The sequence below is a fragment of the Amblyraja radiata genome, chromosome 29 (assembly GCF_010909765.2).
Source record: "Amblyraja radiata isolate CabotCenter1 chromosome 29, sAmbRad1.1.pri, whole genome shotgun sequence".
In the NCBI taxonomy this organism is placed as follows: domain Eukaryota; kingdom Metazoa; phylum Chordata; class Chondrichthyes; order Rajiformes; family Rajidae; genus Amblyraja; species Amblyraja radiata.
In genome coordinates, this window is record NC_045984.1 from 22,292,140 (window position 1) to 22,315,679 (window position 23,540).

Sequence of the window (23,540 nt, forward strand, 5' to 3'; positions counted from 1 at the left end):
CCCAATGTGCACAAACAAATAGATCAAATAGAACAACTTTAGGCTGTGCACGCCATACGCAAGAAGAAGAAAAAGTTTATTGTAGATTTAAGCCACACTAGTATGGAAACATTGCTTATGTGCAAGAAGTTTCTAAACGATAGTCACTCCAGTTGCAAGACACAAAAAACTGGAGCAACTCAGTGGGACAGGCAGCATCTCTGGATAGAAGGAATGGGTGACGTTTCAGGTCGAGACCCTTCTTCAGACTGAAAGTCACGGGAAATGGAAATGAGAGATATAGACAATGATGTAGAGAGATACAATCAATGAAAGATACACAAAAAAAGTAACGATTATAAAGGAAACAGGCCATTGTTAGCTGTTTGTTGGGTAAAAACGAGAAGCTGGTGCAACTTGGGTGGGGGAGGGATGTAGAGAGAGGGAATGCCAGGGTTACTCGAAGTTAGAGAAATTAATATCACTCCAGTTGGGTCTGAAACTACTCTGTAGATACAGCATGGAAACAGGGTCTTCAACCCAACTTATCTATGCCGACATAGATACCCCATCGAGGCTTGCCCCATTTGCTCGCCTGGTCTTATATACTTCTAAACCTTTCCTATCCAAGAGTTAAGAGTGTTTTATTGTCATATGTCCCTGATAGGACAATGAAATTCTTCCTTGCTGCAGCACAGAATATGTAATCAGAATAAATAATATAACGAAAACTTTGCACCTGTCCAAATGTCTTTTAAATGTTGTTATTGTACCCTCCCTCTACTATCTCCTCACCCATTCCATATACCCATCACCCACTGAATGTAAACGTTGCCCCTTAGGATCTTGCTCCCCACATTTTTACATTGTTTATAAATCTTGCTCCCTCATCCCTCGCCTTTTTGCCACTCTCAATCGTTTTCCAGTTTCCAATGGAAAATTAACAATCATCTTATTTCAGGTACCATCTGAAGCCTCTTGCCAATCTTCTGCATCATGGCCTGTAGAAATGACCACAAGCTTTCGGAACAAACAGAAAAATAAACCCTTAAGTTGCAGTTAATCTGAAATCATAATAGGAAGCGCTGATTACACACCATCTCGGGTACATTGGAGATCTCCACAACTAACCCTGGATGCTGAATATCTTCTCTTTGAGTTTAACATGAGCAACCTAAATATGTCTTCCTTCGTGTGGAAAAAGTTTGGGCATTAGGTAACATTTTTTTAATAAACCCGTGTTATGAATTTCTCAGATTTTGACAACCAATTTGATTTAAATAATGCCTTTAACTTGGAAAAAGTCCCAAGAAGCAAAAAATTTGAATATAATTTCAGAAAGAAACCACATGATGGACATTAGGTCAGATGGCCTTAGTATCCTTACAGGAGGGGTTGGACAAACTTGAATAGTTTTATCTGGAGTGTCAGCGGCTGAGGGGAGATGTGATAGAAGTATATAAAATTATTATGAGAGGCATAGATAGGGTAGACTGTCATTGCCTTTTCCCCAGGGTGGATATTTCAATGACTAGACGACATAGGTTTAAGGTGAGAGGGGCAAAGTTTAAAGGAGATGTGTGTGGTAAAAAGATTTACACAAAGTGTGATACCTCAAACACCCTGCCAGTGGTTGTGGCACATTAATATGTAGGGAATGAACGGATATAGACCATGAGCGGAGAGAGGATATTAGTTTACCTTGGCATCATGTTTGGCACGGATACTGTAGGCCTAAGGGCTTATCCCTGTGCTGTACTTTTCTATGTTCTATGTTCATCACTGACAAAAAGTGCAATGAGCAATTGGACTTCTTTGTCAATAGAAAACATAGAAAAGTACAGGACAGGAACTGGCCTTTCAAGGTAAAATGTAACTTTGTAAAAAATAAAAATTATCAAATTATTCATAGTTCCAATATGGCATGATATCAAAACTCATCACTAAAATATTTATTTCACTGACATAACAGACAAGATTTTTGAAACATAAAAATTATCATGCTTATTAAATGAAAATAAAACAATCCTTAGACATAATGCTGTGATGACTAAAACAATCCCACGCTACAAATTAGAGGTATGTAAACCATTTTGTTTTTAAAAATCCTCTCTGAAAACATTCTGCAACCCAGTCGCAGGAGATATTTTAACTCACTTTAAGAAGAGTCCCAACCTGAAATGTCATCTGTCTATTCCCTCCACAGATGCTGCCTGACCTGCTGAGTTCCTCCAGCGCTTAGTTTGTTCAAGATTTCAGCATCTTGTACCTCACTTTAACATATTTCTTTGCAATGATACAGCTTAACAAAAGGTGGCGCCACAGCACATTTTTAAAATTATTAAAGCTCTTGATTACTGAGCCAAGTTGTTGATAATATATTGTCCAAGGTATATTATGGTAATTATTTTTTCACTCATGACAGGGTTCTTGATGATTCCAAAACTATTTTCTCCAGTAGTAGTTGTGTGACCCTCTGAGTTACTCCAGCACTTTGGAGATTTCAGCATCTGCCTCATTGTGTCTCCAGTGCTACAATGCTTTGCCATTTACAGATTTAGATGTGCTCACAGCGGTTTAACAATCACACTGTTTGGCAGGGATGGAATTTGCTATAGTGTTATGATTTGTAATCTGTGTTAGCTAGGGGCAGGTTTAGCAGATAGGGCATGATTGCAGGTGGCAGTACACCCATGTGTCTATTACCATGGGTGGTAGAAGTCATGACTATGGGAGGTTTTAGAACGCAGGTGGCTGAGGGGAAATCTTTGGAACCAAGTGCCAAATTATTATCTTGGACTCGCCCTCAGGAGTTTTCAAGTTGGAAAGCTGGAAAGGATACAGGGACAAACTGGAAAAGGGTACAGAGAAGATTTACAAGCATGTTGCCAGTACCCAAGGGTCTGAGCTATAGAAAGAGGTTGAGTAGGCTGTGGGACGCTATTCCTTAGAGCACAGGAGGATGAGGGGTGATCTTCTAGAGGTGTATAAAATCATGGGAGGAATAGGTCGGATAGATGCGCAGAGTCTCTTGCCCAGAATCGAGGAACAGAGTGAAGGTTTAAAGTGAAGGGGAAAAGATTTAATAGGAATCTGAGGGGTCACTTTTTAACACAAAGGGTGGTAGGTGTATGCAACGAGCTGCCAGAGGTAGTTGAGGCAGGGACTATCCCAACATTTAGGAAAAAGACAGATACATGGATAGGACAGGTTTAGAGGGATATGAGCCAAATGCAGCCAGGTGGCACTAGTGTAGCTGGGACATATTGGCCAGTGTGGGCAAGTTGGACTGAAGGGCTTGTTTCCATGCTGTATGACTATGCCTCTCTTGCAGTTGCCACTCTGGCATCTACCCAATAATATGGAGAAGTTTCTAGGTGTACCTGGTCTCTAAAACAGGACCAAACAATCTGGCTAAATCAAGTCAAAGACTATACAGCATAAAACAGGCTTCTCAGCTCACCTTACCCATGCAGACCAAATTGGCATTTTGGGCGAGTCCCATTTGCCTGCATTTGGCCATATTCCGCTAAACCTTTTCTATCCATTTATCTGTCCAAATGCCTTTCGAGTCAAGATTGTATTCTTTTCTCTAGCTTCGTCCAGCAGCTCATTTAAACATAGCACAGTACAGTGCAGGAACGGGCCCTTTGTACCACAGTGTTTGTGCCAAACACGATGCCAAGTTAAACTGATTTAATCTGCCTGTACATAATGCATATCCCTCTATTCTGTGCATTTCCAAAGCCTCTTAAATGCCATTATCATATCTGCCTCCACGACCACCCAGGCAATGTGTTCCCTGCCCACACCAAGCAGCAAACTGCTGCCATATATAAAACATGAACTGCCCTCTGAGTAAAAAAGTTGCCCTGGACGTCCCTCTTAAATCACTCCCCTCTCATCAAAAGCCTATGCCTTCTAGTTTCATAATCCTCCAATCCTGGAGTAAAGACTAAACGTCAATTTTTCCGTGCTCTTCATGATTCAATAAGGTAACCCATCAGTATCTTACTCTCCAAAGAAAATAAATAATAAAACCATTAATCTACTATCAATCATCTGCAAAGCAGTTGAATGTGTTGTTGACATTGCTCTCGAGTGACAATTAGTCCCAATAAACTGCTCACTAATGCTCAGTTTGGTTTTGCCAGCTCTACTTGACTCCAGATTTTAATACAGTTTGATATTGCACACAGTTCGATCCATATACCCACCACCCTCTAGGCGAAAAAACTGCCCCCCATGTTCCTATTAAATAGAAACATAGAAAAATAGGTGCAGGAGTAGGCCATTTGGCTTTTCGAGGCTGATGATCGAAAATCAGTACCCGCTTCCTGCTTTTTCCCCATATCCCTTGATTCCTTTAGCACTAAGAGCTAAATCTAACTCTCTTGAAAACATCCAGTGAATTGGCCTCCACTGCCTTCTGTGGCAGAGTATTCCACAGATTTGCAACTCTCTGGGTGAAAAAATGTTTCCTCATCTCAGTCCTAAATGGGGTACCCCTTATTCTTAAACTGTGGCCCCTGGTTATGGACTCCCCCAACATCGGGAACATTTTTCCTGCATCTAGCCTGTCCAATTCTTTAAGAATTTTATATGTTTCTATAAGATGCCCTTTCATCCTTCTAAATTCCAGTGAATACAAGCCCAGTTGACCCATTCTTCAAGAGTCAAGAGTGTTTTATTGTCTTATGTCCCAGATAGAACAATGAAATTCTTGCTTCCTACAGCACAACATAATAGGTAAACATTGTACACTAAATAATATGAGAGAGAAAAAAAAGTTCAGTGTGTATATACGCACGCCCACACCCCCCCTTCCCCACACCCCCCCTTCCCCACACCCCCCCTTCCCCACACCCCCCCTTCCCCACACCCCCCCTTCCCCACACCCCCCCTTCCCCACACCCCCCCTTCCCCACCCCCCCCTTCCCCACCCCCCCTTCCCACCCCCCCTTCCCCACCCCCCCCTTCCCCACACCCCCCCCTTCCCCACACCCCCCCTTCCCCACACCCCCCCTTCCCCACACCCCCCCTTCCCCACACCCCCCCTTCCCCACACCCCCCCTTCCCCACACCCCCCCTTCCCCACACCCCCCCTTCCCCACACCCCCCCCTTCCCCACACCCCCCCCTTCCCCACACCCCCCCCCTTCCCCCACACCCCCCCCCTTCCCCACACCCCCCCCTTCCCCACACCCCCCCCCTCCCCACACCCCCCTTCCCCACACCCCCCCCTTCCCCACCTCTCCCCCCCGCCCACACACCTCTCCCCCCCGCCCACACACCTCTCCCCCCCGCCATGCACCCCCCAGACACCCCTCCAATTTCCACTTTGATTTTATTTTTCTAATGGTTCTTGATGCCACTCTTGATACTGAGCAGCCACTCTTACCTGAACTCTGGAATTCCCTACTGGTAAATTTCAGCCCAAATCACAGTAAACAATCAAACAGAATAGAATATGATAGATTTCAGACTTCTAGTTATTGAGTAAAATGATAATACACATTCTTCTTCTTATTGAATCCACACACAAGATTAGAAGTTGTTCAGCCAGAGTGAACACACTTCTCGGCATCTGCATAAAATGGTGTGTGTCTTGCGCTTCTTGTGCGTGGTGGTGGAAAGATTGATAGAAACAGGGCTGCGATGTGAACGCTCTTTCCTTGACCCCAATACATATTCAAAAAAATAAAATAAAACAGATAACTACAATAAAGAAATTAAAAAAATAAAGTTCAAAAATGGGTAAGGGAAATCAAACATTTCATGCACTCAACAATTGATTAGATGTATTTTTTGGATTTATACTTTTAACTGTAATTAACTTTCACTGTTTTAAGATGATTTGTTCCAGGAATTGGAGTCCATTGACATTTTGATTCATTGTTGTAGAATTACTGTCTGATGTAAGCCAGCTTACTGGAACCAGATTCCAAGCAGCCAAAAGCTACAAGTGATGAATTCAAAAATGCTAACAGTGCTTCACTTTTAACAGTATTTAGTGGGCAACAAACCAAATGTAACATCTAGTTTTAATGTTCAGTACTTCACATAGATGCTTAATGAAAAATATAAAGTTTCAAAGCTGTCCTGACAGTAAATGCCAAAATATATAACTTAATGCATCTTTTATACCACTTCACTCAATCACTTTAAGGCAAATCTTAATTTTGATGATACTTATACTATTTTAAACCAAGGTTGCATTGGTCAACAGAAAGATGGAAAAGAGGGGTATCGACTCCTAATTATGCCAGCGGGGCATTCTCACTGATGAATTTGACATTAGTTAACATTTGTACATCTTGTTAACTTATACACTATTTAGTAGAATATGGCCAAATGCAGGCAAATGGGACTGGCCCAAAATGCCAATTTGGTCTGCATGGGTAAGGTGAGCTGAGAGGCCTGTTTAGTGCTTGTCAGTAAACCAATAAATATTCATAGGTTTATCTAACATCAAACAGTATATTTCTCACCAATAATGTGTTTTAATGGCTATTGCTTATTCCCCTTCACACTGATTATCTCCAGCTTTTAAATATATATATATCAGTAAGTCTTATCACCTTGCCCAATGTTTTAGCCCACTCCCATTACTTTGGGGGTGTTGATCATTGTTCCAAATCCATCTACTAGGTATGTTGACACCTTTTCTACATGGAAGGCATATATATATATATATATATATATATATATATATATATATATATATATATATATATGTGTGTGTATATATATATATGTATGTGTATATGTATATATGTATATGTATATATATATATATATATGTGTATATATATATATATGTGTATATGTATATGTATATGTGTGTATATATATATATATGTGTGTGTGTATACAAGTTGGTTTTGTCTTGAATTCCTTTTACACATTTACAGACAATAGGTGCAGGAGTAGGCCATTCGGCCCTTCGATCCAGCACTGCCATTCAATGTGATCATGGCTGATCATCCCCAATCAGTACCCCGTTCCTGCCTTCACCACATATCCCCTGACTCCGCTATTTTTGGACTATTGTGTGCAATTCTGGTCACCCCATTATGGAAAGGATATGGAGGCTTTGGACAGCAGGTCCTCTCCTTTCACCTCACCAGCCTCTGCATCCAACACATCATTCTTTGACATTTGCACCATCTTCAACATGATCCCACCACCAGTCACATCTTCCCATTCCCACCCCTTTCCGTTCCCTCTGGTACTTTGTGCTACTCTCCACCCAAACACCCCCTCCCCAGGCACTTTCCCCTGCCACCGCAGGTGATATACCACCTATCCATATACCTTCTCCCTCGCCTCCATCCAGGGACCACAGCAGTACTTCCAGGAGAGAGAGATTCACATGCACCTCCTCTAACCTCATCTACTGCTCTGATGTTCCCAATGTCGCCTTTTTTCCATCAGCGAGACCAAGTGTAGATTTGTCTACCATTTTCTCGTTCGGTACCCAGAGTAGAAAAATCAAGAACCAGGGGACATAGGTTTAAGGCGAGAGGATAACGATCTAATAAGTACTTGAGGGACAACTTTTTCACTCAAAGGGTAATGGGTATATGGAACGAGCTGCCAGAGGAGGTAGTTGAGGCAAATACCAGCATTTACAAGGCACTTGGACTGGGCCATGAACGGTTATGAACGGGTTATATGAATATGGGTCAAATAGGACGAGCTTCGATGGGCATCAGTTGGCATGGATGAGTCCGAACGGCCTGCTTTCATGTTGCATGACTATATGGAAATTAAACACTTTTGACTTGAAAAAAGACACAAAGTGCTGAAGTAAGTCAGCAGGTCAGGCAGCATCTCTGGAGAACATGGATAGGGTGACGTTTCGGATCGAGACCTTTCTTCCAACTCGCTGAGTTACTCCAGCACATGTGTTATCACTCGTAAACCAACATCTGCAGTTCCAAGTGTCTCCACTCTTGACTTGACAATACTCCAAATGCGGACTCACCGATGTCTGGCACGTCAGACGCTGCCCAGCCGGCTGAGTTCCTCCGGCGCTCAGCGTTGTATTTATCTCGGGATTGCAACATCTGCAGCCTTCGACTCATCCCGGGCGGAGCTCGCGCCGCCAGCTGTCAACTGTCAACCCGCCTCGCGCCCGCGCCGCCAGCTGTCAACTGTCACCCCGCTACGTGCCCGCGCCACCCACTGTCATCGTGCCCACGCCGCCCGCTGTCAACTATCAACCCGCCTCGCGCTCGTGCCCGCGCCGCCCGCTGTCATCGTGCCCGCGCCCCCCGCTGTCATCCCGCCAATTCCCCGCGCGCGCCGCTTGGCCGTGACGTCAGCCGGACCCGGGGGCTGCTCCCGACAAAATGGCGGCGCCGAGTAATCGCTGAGCTGAGGAGTCGCGGTCCGCCCGTCAACCAGAGCACAACCAACGGCAGGAAGAAGCCTCTCGTCAAAGGGCTTGGATCTGTAACTCGGGCGGGCCGGGGATCCAGTGACTCGGCGGCGTGCAGCCCCAGAGAGGAGCAATGTCTCTGCTTTGTGTCGGAGGTAAGGCTGCTTGTCTCTACTTGTCTCTCCCCTCCCCGCCCGGCCCGGCCCACTCGCCACTCCACTCGCTCCCTCGGCACGGCGCTGACTTATCAATGAATGAATGAATGAATGAACGAATGAATGAATGAATGAATGGATGGATATCAGCGGCCTCCATAGAGTAAGGGCGCATCTCGCACCTTCACTCAGGTCCCGTTCCCAAGCCCACAAAATACTCCGACAGCTCTTACACAATTAGAGGGGCGACTTTGTAGAGAGATCAAGGGGTTTCCGCGAGGAAAGGTGGGGCGGTTGATTTTTTTGGGGGGGGGGGGGGAATACTCGTCCTGGGATCGGTTTTGTTTGATTTGTTGTGGGGGTGGGTATTTGACCTGTCAATGAGGGGGGTTTCAAAGAGGGGGGGGTTCAAACTGTCGTGAGGGGGGGGGGGGGGGGGGGTGGTGGTTGCGGTTGTTCAATCCCTTTAGTTTTCAGGGGAGGGGGTTGTACCTGTGGGGGGGACGATGTTTGAATTGTCATGAGAGAGAGGGAGCCGGGGAGGGGGGGGGGGGGGGGGGGGGGGTTGTTGGCCTGTCGAAGGGGGGAGGGTGGTCTGTCAGGAGGGAGGCGGGTGCGTAAGGTGGGAGGGATGGGGTGGCGGTGGTGGTTTGCGTTGTAGTAGCGGGTTGCTTCAGATCTTCCTGTGGAAATGAAGACATGTCAGCTTTCCTTAAATAACGGTTCTGTTTTATAAGGAATAGTAGATCGTGGTACTTTTTTAAAAACACCTGCTGCGGAATACCTCACCCTAAATCATTTTAAATAATTGTGATGATTTGACCACATAAGATTATTTTAAAAACATGTTAAATTGCTTAGGATTCTTTTTAAAAGCTAAATTATTCATGGAATGCTTTACAAATCTTGCAGCTTTTTTGTGAGATATATTTTTTAAAGACTGTTGCTTTCATATAAAATGGTCGACAGTTTAAATGTTAAATGAAACACATAACTGATACAAGTGAAGTTTATCGGAGCTCGTGTACTTAGCGCTCTGGGGTGTGGAAGTGGAATAAACGGAAACGTCACGACACCTTACTGCAACCCGTCAGGCAGTGTAGTACAGTACCATGGACAGCTCTTTCTTCTCGGCCTCACTGGGAATTGTTCATTTCAAAGTACACGTGCATTCTTTGATTTTTTTTATGCAATACCTTGTTTTGGAAGGGGCTTGATAATTTCATGTGAGCAAATTGAGACATTTTACAAAAGTAACACATTTTACAAAAGACAATATTGCGTATTGAAGGAGTCATTACAATTGCTACACATTTGGTATTAAAGCTGATAGCAAACACAATTCTTGTGATAAAAGAATATAGTGGGGGGTTTTCAAGACGGTTGTAATGTTTTTATCCCCAAAAAATTGAATATTCAAATTGAATTAATATCAACATCATTTTCTTTAAGGGTCTACAACCTGTGATTTGTGGCATGTCTTGATTCATACTGTGGAATGTTAGTCTTAATGCTCATCACCTAATAGTGGTGTTTATGATCGTATGAAAATATATTTTGAAGGAGATGGGATTTGTACAATAGGAATGGTTAAGACTTTCCTACCAATTTTGGAATTTGTGAAGTTGTATGAATTATACTGCAGCAATATATAAAAGGTAATTAATTTGGAAACAATACTCATGTTTTTCTGATGCATGCATACTCAAATGAGGTAGTGAATCACTTCCTAGATGCGCAGTTATTTCTTTCCTCCTAATGATGCTTTGAGTTTTACTTTGGTTGATCAGCGAAGCAATTTAATGGTAGCCACACCAATATAGCCTTGTAATTTGGATTTCCAGATTAATGTTGACATATGTACATGAGTTATTGTGTTGGTGTTAGACTAGAGCAGGGGTATTGCAAAATTTGGGAATTGGAAAATTCAATTTTGTGGTTATTCGATCAAGTTTGAAAACTATTTTAATACTAAATATTGTAATAGAACATAGAACAGCACAGGAACAGGCCCTTTGGCCCACAATCTCTGAACCAAACATCACATCAAGACGAACTCTTATCTGCCTGCACATAATCCATATCCCTCTATTCCCTACATATCCATATGGGGGGGGGGGGGGGCGCTAGTATGGGCTTTGTGGGCTGATGGGACTGGTTTCCAGAGGGCTAGTATGGACATTGTGGGCCAAATGGATTCTTGGGCTGGCGGCTCAGTCACTCAAGCCTGTTGTGCTAGCAGCTCACTCACTCATGGCTGGTGGGCTGGCAGTTGACTCAAGGCTATTCCTTGAAATTCCATATCAAGCAGGGTGCAGGGCCATAAAATTCAAGTGCAGTTTCTTACCACTTCAAGCAGGGTGCAAGGCCACCAAATTCAAATGCAGTTTCATACCATATCAAGCAGGGTGCAAGGCCACTAAAGACAGCGAGTCGTGACTTCTCCCTCCTCCATCTTGCAGAGACTGAGCCTCGCCCACTCTTCTGCATTTTAAAGTCCCTCACACCAGAAGGGGCGTGGCCTTCATGGCATGATTGACAAGAGAGAGAATCTCAACATTTTTAAAACACTAATAACTCTTTTATGTTTCATCGATGGGAAAATCCTCGGCACCTGATGAGCGGAGGGGGTCAAAAATGTCAAAAAATCACAGCCGTGCGTGGTAGCATTTTTTCTAAAATCAATATAAAGCGCAAACAGGAAGTGGTCAAGATTAGACTTTTAATTTATATAGAAGGCAAGGCAACTTTAATTAGGCAAGGCAACTTTAATTAGGCAACACAGCTTTAGCATTTCCAAACCAAAGGCAACACAGCTTTAGCATTTCCAAATCAAAGGCAACACAGCTTTAGCATTTCCAATCCAAAGGCAACACAGCTTTAGCATTTCCAAACCAAAGGCAACACAGCTTTAGCATTTCCAAACTATATTTTTCAAACCACATTAAGGGCACTGACAGGTCAGTAAAACCACTCACAGTTTAGTAGACACGTGTTCGGTGTTATTCACAGCTCAGACGGAGAGACGTGACCCTCTCGCTCCCCCATCTTGCAGAGACTGAGTGAGGCACAACACTTTTGGGTTTTATAGTCCCTCCGGAAGGGGCGTGGCCTTAAGGAGAGAGAATCTCAACATTTTTTAAACACTAATAACTCTTTTACTTTTCATCGATGGGAAAAATCCTCTTGTCCTGCACAGCGGAGGGGGACTCTGAGTAAGATGGCCAAAAATCACAGCCGTAAGTGGCAGCGTTTAAAAAAAAAAACTAAAATCAATATACAGAACAACAGGTCAAGATCAGACTTTTAGTAATATAGATGTCAAGTTTCCCCTCAACCTCCAATGTTCTAGAGGAAACAATCCAAGCCTGTCCAACCTCTCCCTGTAGCAAAAATCCAGGCATTATTCTGGTAAACCTCTGTACCTTTCCCGAAGCTTCCCTTGCCTTCCTGCAATAGGGCAACCAGACTGCACGCAGTACTTCAAATGCAGTCTAACCAAAGTTCTATAAACCTGCATCATGACTACCTGACTCTTGTACTCAATTCCTCAATCAATGAAGACAAGCATACCATATGTTTCTTTACCATTTTATCTACTTGTCACTTTCAGGGAGTTGTGGACTTGGACCCCAAGATCCCATAATTAATATAAAAACTCTGGGGATGCTTAGCAGATCAAGCCGCGTCTCTGGAGAGACAATTAGTAATACTATTTCAGGTCAATTTCAGTTCTAAAATGTTGACTCTGTTTCCTTCTGTGAAAATGGTGTCTGACCTGCGGTGTGTTTTATTTTATATTGATGTTTTCCAGTATTGGTAATTTTTATGCTTTTCCATTATTTGATCCTAAATTGCGTTATTAAATTAAACTGGATTCAGAGTTATTCACATCAATTTAATTGTGTTTAAAATGTAATTGTGCGTATTATGAAAATGATTTTTTCAAGTTATGCTCAAAATATCTTTCAGATTTCTGGGGTGTAAAATTAAAAATCCAATTGACTTGTAGTTCATTATTTTTTTTCATTCATCATTTAATGATATACACCTGACAGATTGCAAGAATTAAAATTGCTAGAGAACAGAAATTCATAGATCAGAAAGCTCGCATTTAGGCTTCTTTGATAACTTTAATTCTTTAAATCCTTTTAAAAATGTAACTATAATATGCTAATGGAAATTCCTGGACATCCGGTGGCGCTGTTACTGGCTGCCTCCGACCACAGTCTGGTTGTCTTTTTTATTTTTTGTTATGTTTAGAGTGTGTTTTTTTTATTTTTTTCAATATTTTATGTGGGGCGAAGCAGGTAGGGTAAGGGGGAAACCGTCCTTCAGTCGCTTCCTGGCGAGGATGTGGCTATTCTCCGAATCGCGTCCCCCCCTCGCGGCCTACCAACTGGATTGGCGCGCTTTCTTGCCGGGGACCGGACCAGAGATTCGCAGCTGCGGCGCAGCACTGGATACATCTCGGAGCGGGCGAGGCCTTACCTGGGATCACCGTTGAAGCTCCGGAGTGTTGGGCCGCTGCTCCAACATCGCGGAGCCGTAGTTAATGGAGCTCCCAGCGCGGGCGGCACTGACTTCAACATCGCGGAGTCCTTGGGACCCTTTGCCGGGGGTCACCAGCGCGAGTCTCCGCCCAACGTGGCCTGTGGACATCGGGAGCCGCGGACTCCAGTGGAAGGTGGCCGATTCAGAGGTCCAGGTCCCTGAGGATGTTCTCCCATTCGACGTTGGGGTTCCATCGTTCCAGGCGAGAAGGCTGTACATTGGGCTGCCCGTAGCGGCGACTACCGGGTGCTCGGGAGGCCCCGACCACGGGTGAACATTGGAGGATATCAGTGAGGAGGTTGACTGGACTTTGGTTCCTTCCCTCACAGTGGGGAACTTTGGTGCCGCTGTGGGGATGTTTGTGTTGTGGACTACCGTGTTCTGTGTTTTTGTGGGGGTTTTTTATTTTATTTTTGATATGACTGTAAGGGAAAGAGAATTTCGTTGTCTCTTAATTGAAGACAATGACAATAAATTGAATCAAATCAAAAAACTAAATCGAATGAAAATTCCATTTGGTTAGTAACAAAGTCTCTACCTGCAAAATGCCAAATTTCAGAATGTGGTAGCTAATGTGGTATCTTTTTGAGATAAGCAGTTAAAAGCATATTTAATGTTACCATATTAGAATATCACTATTCTAATTGCTCTTGGATTCAACAACATTCTCTAAATGAGACAAGTAATAATTTAACTAAAGTAATTCAGCAAAACAGATTTCTATGGAACAACACAGCAGTTGGTGATGTTACTTAATCAGTGATCCAAATTTGATCCTAGCCGTGATGTTTGTGTGGAGCGTGCATCTCAGAATAAAAGGACATAACTTTAGAAAGGAAATGAGGAGGAATTTCTTTAGTCAGAGGTTGGCGAATCTGGAATTTGTTGCAAAGACGGCCGTGGAGGTCGTCATTGGGTATTTTTAAAATGGAGATGGACAGATTCTTGATTCATGTCAAGGATTATGGGGAGAAGGCAGGAAAATAGGGTTGAGAGGGAAAGATATTTCAGCTATGATTGAATGGCGGAATAGACTCGATGGGCTGAATGGCCTAATTCTGCTCCTATAACTAATGAACTTATGAAGTTACGAATGAAATAATGACATGAACTTATTTATTGTTAATAATTACTGCACGTATACTGTTTATGCTTTGAACTTCATGTGAACAAGCAATTTCATTGCACGTTGGTGTATCGGACTTCAAATTAATCTGTACCTGGCAATCTTCCTCGCAGTCCTCAATTCTGCCAATTTTCATCTAATGATGGCATTCTTATAATATTGGTAGGCAGTTTCAGGATTTAGAACATCGACAATAACAGGACTGTGATATATTTCCAAGTTATAGTAGTGTGTGACTTGGACGGGAACCTGCAGATAATGGTGGTGATGGTGTTGTCAAAATAATTATCATTGATGTTTAAGAAGGAACTGCAGATGCTGGAATCGAAAGTAGACAAAAGTGCTGGAGAAACTCAGCGGGTGTAGCAGCATCTATGGAGCAAAGGAAATAGGCAACGTTTCGGGCCGAAACCCTTCTTCAGACTCAACACTTCCGGGTTTCATTGATGTTGCATGTTCTTTTGAATATGCATATTCAATTTGAGAGAGAGAACCATTTTGGATTATGAGTCTTATTGGTGTATTGTGAACTAACTACTGCATCATTTGAGAAGCTGTTGTGTTTTGTCTGAAAATTTATTTTTCCCTTTGGAATGGTATATTATGCCCCATGTTAAACAGTATGGAAACAAAGCTCTCTCACACAATCTACCTTACTTTTGTGTTTGAGCCCTTAGAAGGAAGGATTACAAATTACTATTGATATATAGTTTGAGGTTCTATTTCAATTGTGAAGATACGTTGATGAGGGCAGGCTGTTGAATTGGTAAATTGTGTGTTATCTGTGGCGTTTTAGCTTGCAAGCTGCACTCTGTAATCATTTGTATTGTCTTCAAGCTTTAAATGAAAAGGACTGGCGAACTTGCTTTAATTTATTACTTTTTACATCTGTCTTTGGCATTATGTAATTACATTATTACAATGTTCAAATCTAACAATTATTATGCTTACCAAATCATAATGCTTTACAATGCTGGTCAAAACGAATTGGCAGTTTACTCTTCAAATTCATCTAAGCATAATAATAAGTCTTAATGAGTCTTGGATTAGAAGGGAAATCACCTGAAAGGCACAGGGTAAACTTCCTCGAGTAACTTGGTGCGCATTTGCCTCTTGTATTGTTCTGTAGAATAGATTTCACCCTATGTCATTTTTCAGAATTATCTCGTTTGTGATTTCAAAGACTGTTCTTTTTCTCCTTCAAAGCTTTCAACTATTGTAAATGAACCTTGCATTATATTTTGGGCATCTGTCAGAGACGCTATGTATTTTCAAAAGATAAACTGGATGAGGGATAAATTTTGGCTAAGTGACTAAGATAACGTTTTGACAAAGGTGTTGTTTCTCTTCCTGTGGATGTTGCATAGTCTGCAAAGTGTTTGCAGTGTTTTTATGTTTTTGCTTTGAATTTTGTTAACTCTTGTTATACAGATATTGCCATTGCATCTTTATGCCTAGCTGAGAGGGTAGATGTGGCTTTGGTTTAACATTTCACCCAAAACCCAGAACTTAACAAATTAAGTTCAAGTGTGTTATCACTCAGCTATGGCAGATACTTTGAATACTGGGTAACAGGAATATTTTCTGCTTTGAGTATTCATCCTGTATAAATAATATACAACATTTTAGTTCTTCAGTGATTTGGAACAAGTGTGATTTTCCCCATTTGTTCATGCATCATTTCATCGATGTTCTTATTATGAAATACAATTGTTGTATTGTCGCCGTTCAGACCAGGAGGTGAAGGAAAGCAATTGAAACACAATATTATAATACAAGGAAAGTTTTGGATTAATTTTGAAGTGCGAAGACGAGATCTTAAATCTAAATAATTTTGTTTAGCATCTTAGCACGTATTTGAGCTCATTGGAATAAATGGAAACAACTCAGACATAATTGCCACACAGGCACATTCAAAGTTAGAAATCAGAAACTTTGAAGCAGCTTCATAATTTTCTCATAAGCATTTCCTTAAATATGAGAGATTATATACATTGTGGCGGGGACTCGAAGGAGTCCAGCCAAAAACTAATCGGACACGAGTTGCGTGAACTAGACATGTTTATTCTCTCCAATACAGCTCCCTACTCCTCCCAGGTCACGGGCATTGCCCGGCCTTAAATACCAACTCAGGTACCGACCCCGTTAATAGCGCCTCCCACACCAAGACGCCGCCCTCCAGAGCCGATGATTCGTTATGCCCTTGGGTTGCCACCAGGTGCTACCACATGACCCCCCTCCACCCCCCCCCCCCCTAGAATCAGAGGCACTGAACCGGACGGGATACTGAACGAGGCGGCCCGAACTCGTAGATACAATCCCACGCCTCAGGGGCTTGCTCGGGCCGGAAGAATCTCCGGGAGCCCTGGACGGCGGACTCCCGTGACGGGGTAGTTGAACCACATGGACTGGCTCACTCAGGTCCAAGTGGGCCGGTTTCAAACGAGCCACAGACACAGTTTCACGCCGGCCTCCCATGTCCAAATCAAATGTAGTAGGCCCGTGGGAGTCACGGCAAAGATAAACGTACGGGCAGCCCATCAGCGGCAGTGGCACATGGGAAGGGGCCACTCCATGACGCGACGTTGGGATGAGAGACAGGGCGGCAACCCTCTCCCGCAAGCGGATCAGCACCGATGACGGGGGTTCCTGGGACCCATCAGCAGCAGGGACAAACTCCCCGGGGACGGTGAGCGGAGCATCATATACCAACTCCGCGGAGGACGATGACAGATCCTCCTTGGGGGCCGTCCGAATCCCCAACAGGACCCAAGGCAACTCGTCCATCCACCCAGGGCCCGTGAGACGAGCCTTCAGGGCGGCTTTCAGACAGCGGTAGAACCGCTCCACCAACCCATTTGACGGGATGGTACGCTGTGCCCTTGGGTTGCCACCACGTGCCGCCACAATATATTTTAATTGTACCAAACAAAATTGATTGTTTTGTGAATTCAAATATACCTTAATTCAAATATACCATAATTTTCTACTTTTGGCAAGTTATTTTGATTTTAATAACATCGTTAAAAATGTTAATGTTTGATTTTATTTTCCTCCCCATCCATTGTGTTCTTTTCACTTTATTCTCGATTCAGTAATCTAACAGATTCTACATTGTGTGTTAGTATATTACTATAGGAATAAAGTATATTACTGTGATGTATTACTATAAATGTCAAACCACTCCATGTCTATTTACTTTTTCCATAAGGGAGCATGTACAATTCCTGTTGATACTTGGTGTGCATTTTAGGAACATATTTTGGTTCATTGAGTCCTTTTTAAGAATTTCTATTTTCTGTTCTGGAAGCTCAACAACTCTTCTTTTTTGATATTTACAATGATTTTTCGCATTTTGATGCAGATCCACAGAACTCTTCCATTCCATAACATTGATGCTTAGCATTCAAGTGCTATTGATCCTGGATCCTGTCCCACTACGGCGACCTAATCTGCGAGTTTAGAAGAGTTTGCCCTCGACTCAAACTCGCAGCATGGTCGACACGTGGTCCTAGGAGGTCACTGGAACTCTCCTTCATGTTCGAGGGAAGTTCCTGAATACTTGTGGCCCCAGCTAGGTTGCGGAAAATTTTCAGCATGTTGAAAAATTTTACGCAAGTAAAAATTGGTCGGCATGGTTCTTTTGAACTCGTAGTGCAGTGGAGTGGGGTCGCTATGTAGTTACAGGCAGTCGAGGGCAGCCGTAGGCAATCTCCTTCCCTGACCGGGCATTTTAATTGGCTCATTGGAGTTTTCAGGACTAAGGAAAACCGACCGGTAGGTTAAATGCCCGCTAAACTTTATTATACTTCTTAAAAGTGTCTCCACTCCTTCTCCCTCCACCCCCCCCTCACTCCCTCCTTCTCTCCCCTTCTCCTTCTTCCCCACCCCCCCTCTCCCCTTCTCTCCCCCCCCCCCTCCCCCCCCCGTGCTCTCTAAAGAACTTACCGTACACTGTGCAGCCGTCTTTTACCTTCCTCCTCATCGCGGGTGCGAATTTCAGGCAACGCTTTCCGTGGCCCCCGCCTTTGCGATGTGTTTGTGTGTGCGGTCGGTCGATCCAGCTCGCGGTTTCATCGCTTACGGTCGATCCAGCTCGAGGTTTTTCAGGCGAGTGCCTTCGAGCTTGAAGGTCGAAGACACTCTTCTGAACTTAGGTCGCTGCAGTGGGACAGCCCCTTAACTTGTATCCTCTGTTTGTAATGTTCGGGTTTTATAATTAGACCTGTAATTAAAACAATGTTTTTGCTGGTATCTTAATTGTTATGACTTTATTTCTAGAGATGCTTGATTGTAAGTGAAAGCTTTGTATTGAATCTGTTGCACATTTTCTTTTCAATCAACTTGAGTAAACAAGTATTAGCATGGAGTGATTCAACATCTCAAGAAGTGAGATGATACATAAACGCATCTCCTTTTAAAAAAAAATTGGCCAGGATGAAGTGTCCTCATTTGGTTTAACACGACTATATTTTAATACCTGGTTGCAAAGCTCGGCACCTGCATAAATAATTCATATTGGATTTGAGTCCTGTTGTAGTGAGGTGGCATAAAAGAGATGTGTAGAATGCAACACCATCCATATATTTACACTTAAGAGTTCCAGGAATAAGAAATTATGCAGCTGCTGTGTGGGTGGATTGAAGCAGGCTGAGATATGGAATATTGAAAGTAGCCTTATTGTTGAAGGAATGTGCAGGAGCACAGAATGTAGGAGATGAAAGCTAGAGCGAAAGGAGAGTAGCTATTTTGGTAAACGTCCTCTGCCCATGATTTCCCCAACCCCCTACTCTTGCTTTGGTAAGCTGGGACATGCTGTCCTTATCTTTCATGATCTTGCCCTTCCTTACCTATATACCCTCCTCACCACAAAAAAAGCATTTGAAATGCTTTATACTTGTCTATATTTAATATCTTAATTCTATTATTTATAGTTCTACCATTTGCAGCCTTGCTTTCATGTGGCTAGGATCTGTTTGGAATTCTTTGCTTAAACCTATTACTTTTGCCTCATCTTTTTTCCCCAGGATGCTCCTTAAACTGGTTTTGCAGATAGTGAAAATGGTTGTGAAAAATTGCAGCAGGATCTCGATCGATTAGCCAGGTGGGCTGGGGAATGGTTGATGGAATTTAATACAGAGAAATGTGAAGTGTTGCATTTTGGGAAGTCTAACATGGGCAGGACCTACACAATGAATGCTAGGACTATAGGAAGTGTTGTAGAGCAGGGGAATCTAGGAGTGCATTAGCAAGGTTCCTTGAAGGTAGAGTTGCAGGTAGATAGGGTGGTTAAAAAGACGTTTGGAACATAGGCCTTCATCAGTCAGAGTATTGAGTATAGAAGTTGAGAGGTCATGTTGCAGTTGTATAAGATGTTGGTGAGGCAACATTTAGAATATTGTGTTTAGTTCTGGGCACCATGTTATAGGAAAGATGTTGTCAAGCTGGAAAGGGTACAGAGAAGATTTACAAGGATGTTGCCAGGACTAGGGAGTCTGAGCTATAGGGAGAGGTTGAGTAGGCTAGGACTCAGAGTGCAGGAGGATGAGGGTTGCTCCCATTGAGGTGTATAAATCCATGAGAGGAATAGATTGGGTAGATGCACAGAGTCTCTTGCCCAGAGTAGGTGAATACGAGGACCAGAGACATAGGTTTGAGGTGAAGGGAAAAAGATTTAATAGGAATTTGTGGAGTAACTTTTTCTGTGGTGAGTGTGTGGAACAAGCTGCCAGAGGAGGTAGTTGAGACAGGGACTATCCTAACATTTAAGAAACAGTTGGACAGGTACATGCACAGGACAGTTTGGAGGGATATGGATCAAACGCGAGCAGGTTGGACTAGTGTAGCTGGGACATGTTGGCCGGTGTGGGCAAGTTGGGCCGAAGGGCCTGTTTCCACACTATCAATCTCTGACTCTATAACTCTATGCCTCTGTATAGTGCTGAGCTTTTGAAATGACTTGACAGTTCCTTGTGGCTTGGTTTCAACACTTAAATGTTAAGGACGCTTCGCATTAATGCTAGTTTATGATGTTTTGACATGTTTGCGATTTGTCATTGTTTCTTTGGCATCTTTCTTTCCAACTGTGCTTAAATATCAGTTAATTAGTGTAATGGAATGTCATTAATGGCAGCCCGTATTTCACAATTTTGAGACTGCACAATATGTTGATGTGCAAATATATTTTGTTAATACTGTCTAGATTTTTTTATCAGGTTGCCCTGTGTGGCAATTTTTCTTAGATGTAGAAAGGAAGGTGTACTTGTGGTATGTTCAGATGATACAAGCCATGCTGCTTCTCAAAGGGAGAAAAATGGAGAAAGAAATGTCACTTGACTGTCAATGCTCAGTGCTAGTGTAGTTGAGGAATTATGAACTTTGAGGTAAACCTATTGCAAGGCTGACTTTGATAAATTTTTATCAGCAGTGCATGCGCACACCAAAAAAGATGTTTAGATCATTTTTTAGTATAATGACTTGCTTTCTATAGTACAGTTGAATACGATTTTCAATCACAAATGGTTGGGTGGTTTCCTTGAAATCCAACTGCACCATCACAATTTTACAAATTGTTAAGCATCACAATGCATATATTTCAAAGTTTTTCTTGCTGTGTGGTTATTTGATAAAAACAAGTCACATCCTATTCAGTCTAGCAGTTGCATTGTATACATTGTACTCTATAATTCATTCAGATGTTGGCAGGAGTTGACTGAAATTGTGAGTATAATTTGAAGTCACTCGAGTTTTTTTAATCCATAGGTATAAATGGTTGTGAAAGTATATCTTGATTCATGCAATGTTCATGACACTATTTTGAGATGATTACTAGGCATTAGTTGTATTTTTAACTAAAGGTGAGCTACTTTGGCTTTATAACACAATACTCTGTAATCAAAAATGTTATAAATGGGTAAAAAGGAAGAAAACTAGTAATATCTGTGTTGGATGGTGATGAATCAGCATACAACACAGAGAGAGAGAACACCTGGTTGAGTGGTGCAACAACAACAACAACAACAACCTTTTGCTCAAGATCAAGGAACTAATCGTTGGCTTCAGAAAGGGGATATTGGGAGACCATGCACCAGATTTCATTGGTGTGTCAAGTTTGGGGAGAGTTAGCAGTTTCAAATTCCTGTGTGATATCATGTCAGATGACCTATGTTGGGCCCAGCCACAGATGTAATCACGAAGAAAGCACGCCTCTACTTTCTTAGAAATTTTAAGAGATTCACCATACTCTAGCAAACCTCTACAGATGCACCATTGAAACTATCCTGACTGGTTGTATCATGGCCCGATATGGCAATTCCGGGAACACAAGAGGCTATAGAGCACAGCACTTGCTTCCATTGAAAACCACTATATCAGATGCTGTCTCAAGAAGGTAGCATATATTCTCAGTGATCCCTACCATCTGGGCCATACCTTCTTGTCACTCCTACCTTTGGTCAGAAGGTACAGAAGCTTGAAGTTGCACAACACCAAGTTTAGGAACAGTTACTTTCTGGTTCTATCAGGTCCTTCAATCAACCTGCATAACCCTCATCCTATGTCGACAACGGAACACTATAATGCACCTCTTTTAGAAATGTTACATGTAATTTATGTGTAATTTGTTTTCATGTGTTTTGTCTGAGTCTAATAGACTGGTATTGCTGCAAGCAACATTTTCATTATACCTGTATCTCACCATACTGTGACAATAGACTTGACTCAACTCTACGTTATGTAGACAGTGGTGAGCATTCAGACAAACAAGTGTTTGAACTTTCTGGTTTAGTTACTTTTAGTGGTTCCTTTTAGTGTATTTGAATTGCCCATCTGCTATTTTCAAAAATAGTTTAGTACATAGCAAAGTAAGCAAACCTATGATATTGGAATGATTCATGCTATAACATGCCTTTGTAATGGTTTCTGGAGTATCATCAGTTTCAAAATTGGGAGAGTCCAGCAAGAAGGCCTATTATTTTATGGTGAAGACCAGTTAGTCTAGTTTGTCACTATTGTCAATTAAGATGAACCATGGGGAATGGCAATCTGTCATCACATTGGAATGAAGATCTAAATTGGGTCGGCAACCTTGTTCTGCTTACTGGCCAGGGCGCATGTCTGTGAGCGGATGGCGGGCCACATCTATCATGTGTACAAATGGATCCCGCCCCCATCCTGCTCCGGATGGCAGACATCAAATCACGTGTTCACAGAAGGTAGACAAAAACAAAGATTATAGGGGACAAAAATGCTGGAGAAACTCAGCGGGTGAGGCAGACTCATGCAATCCTTGCATGTCTCACCTTCTGAGTTTCTCCAGCATTTTTGTCTACCTTCGATTTTTCCAGCATCTGCAGTTCTTTCTCAAACATGTTCACAGAAGGTGCGCAGCCGTGCCGGCGGCTTTGCGCAGGATGCGGTACAGCCAGAGCTCGGCCGCGCTCTCTGCCGGGCTCGGGGCGGGCGCTGGGTCGGGCTCGGGGCGGGCGCTCGGCGGGCCGGATGATTATGGGGGAAAAAATCCGCCTGTAAAGAAAAATCAAACTGGACAGAAAACGTTTTAGATGTTTGTAACATAAACACAATGTTTTACCGCGGACTATAGTAGTGCAGCTGATAAAGCTGTCTCACAGCACAGAGACACGGGTTCAAACCTGATCAATTGTACTGTCTGCAAAGTTTGCATTTTTTCCCAATATTCAATGGGTTTTCTCCCATGTCTGATAGGCATGCTGGTTGGCAGGTTAATCAACCACCATAAATTGCCACTTGTTTATAAGTGAATGGTGGAATTTGGGAGAGTTTGATGATGATGTAACTGGGCGCTTGATTGTCAATGCAGACTGGCTGGGCCAGGAGTTTGTTTCTGTGCTGTATGATTCTATGATTCCAGTACATGTATTGAGAGTAGAATAGCTGTGCATAGTCTTTTAACTGCATATGTTTATTATTGTTTTGGACCTTATTCTAGGGATTGATACACGACCTCCCGTTTGAACAATACTTCTTCTGCCTTTTGCAAGGAATTCATTTCATTTCTCAGTTCTTCGTCTCCATTGTATATTCTGATTTGTTCCATACTTCTGTTTTTTTTATACTTCCAGAACCATGGTTTCCTAACATAGTTGACAGAGAGCTTGGCTGCATTCCCTCCTACTCCTCAACCTATGCTCACTCCATTTTCTTCTGTGTTAGAGCAAGGTTAGATTGTTCTGCCCTCGCTACCCACCTTGCATGCCTCTGCATTCAGTGGACAATCTATTTCAATTTTTGCCATCTTCAAAACCATTCCTTTTTTCCCGCATTTTCGCTGCTCCATCTATACCTACTAGTGGAACTTTCTC

The 23,540-nt window shown here is 42.7% G+C and overlaps 1 protein-coding gene across 10 annotated transcripts in view; it reads left to right on the forward strand.

Annotated features, from left to right (window-relative positions):
• The first annotated feature begins 8,323 nt into the window (after positions 1-8,323).
• unc13a (unc-13 homolog A) overlaps positions 8,324-23,540 on the forward strand; it is a 169,306-nt gene continuing 154,089 nt past the window's right edge. For all 10 annotated transcript variants that reach the window (XM_033046858.1, XM_033046865.1, XM_033046856.1 and 7 more), the window contains exon 1: positions 8,324-8,519. In XM_033046858.1, coding sequence (XP_032902749.1) covers positions 8,498-8,519 — 22 coding nt within the window. In that variant the 5' untranslated portion in view covers positions 8,324-8,497. The remainder of the gene's footprint in view (positions 8,520-23,540) is intronic.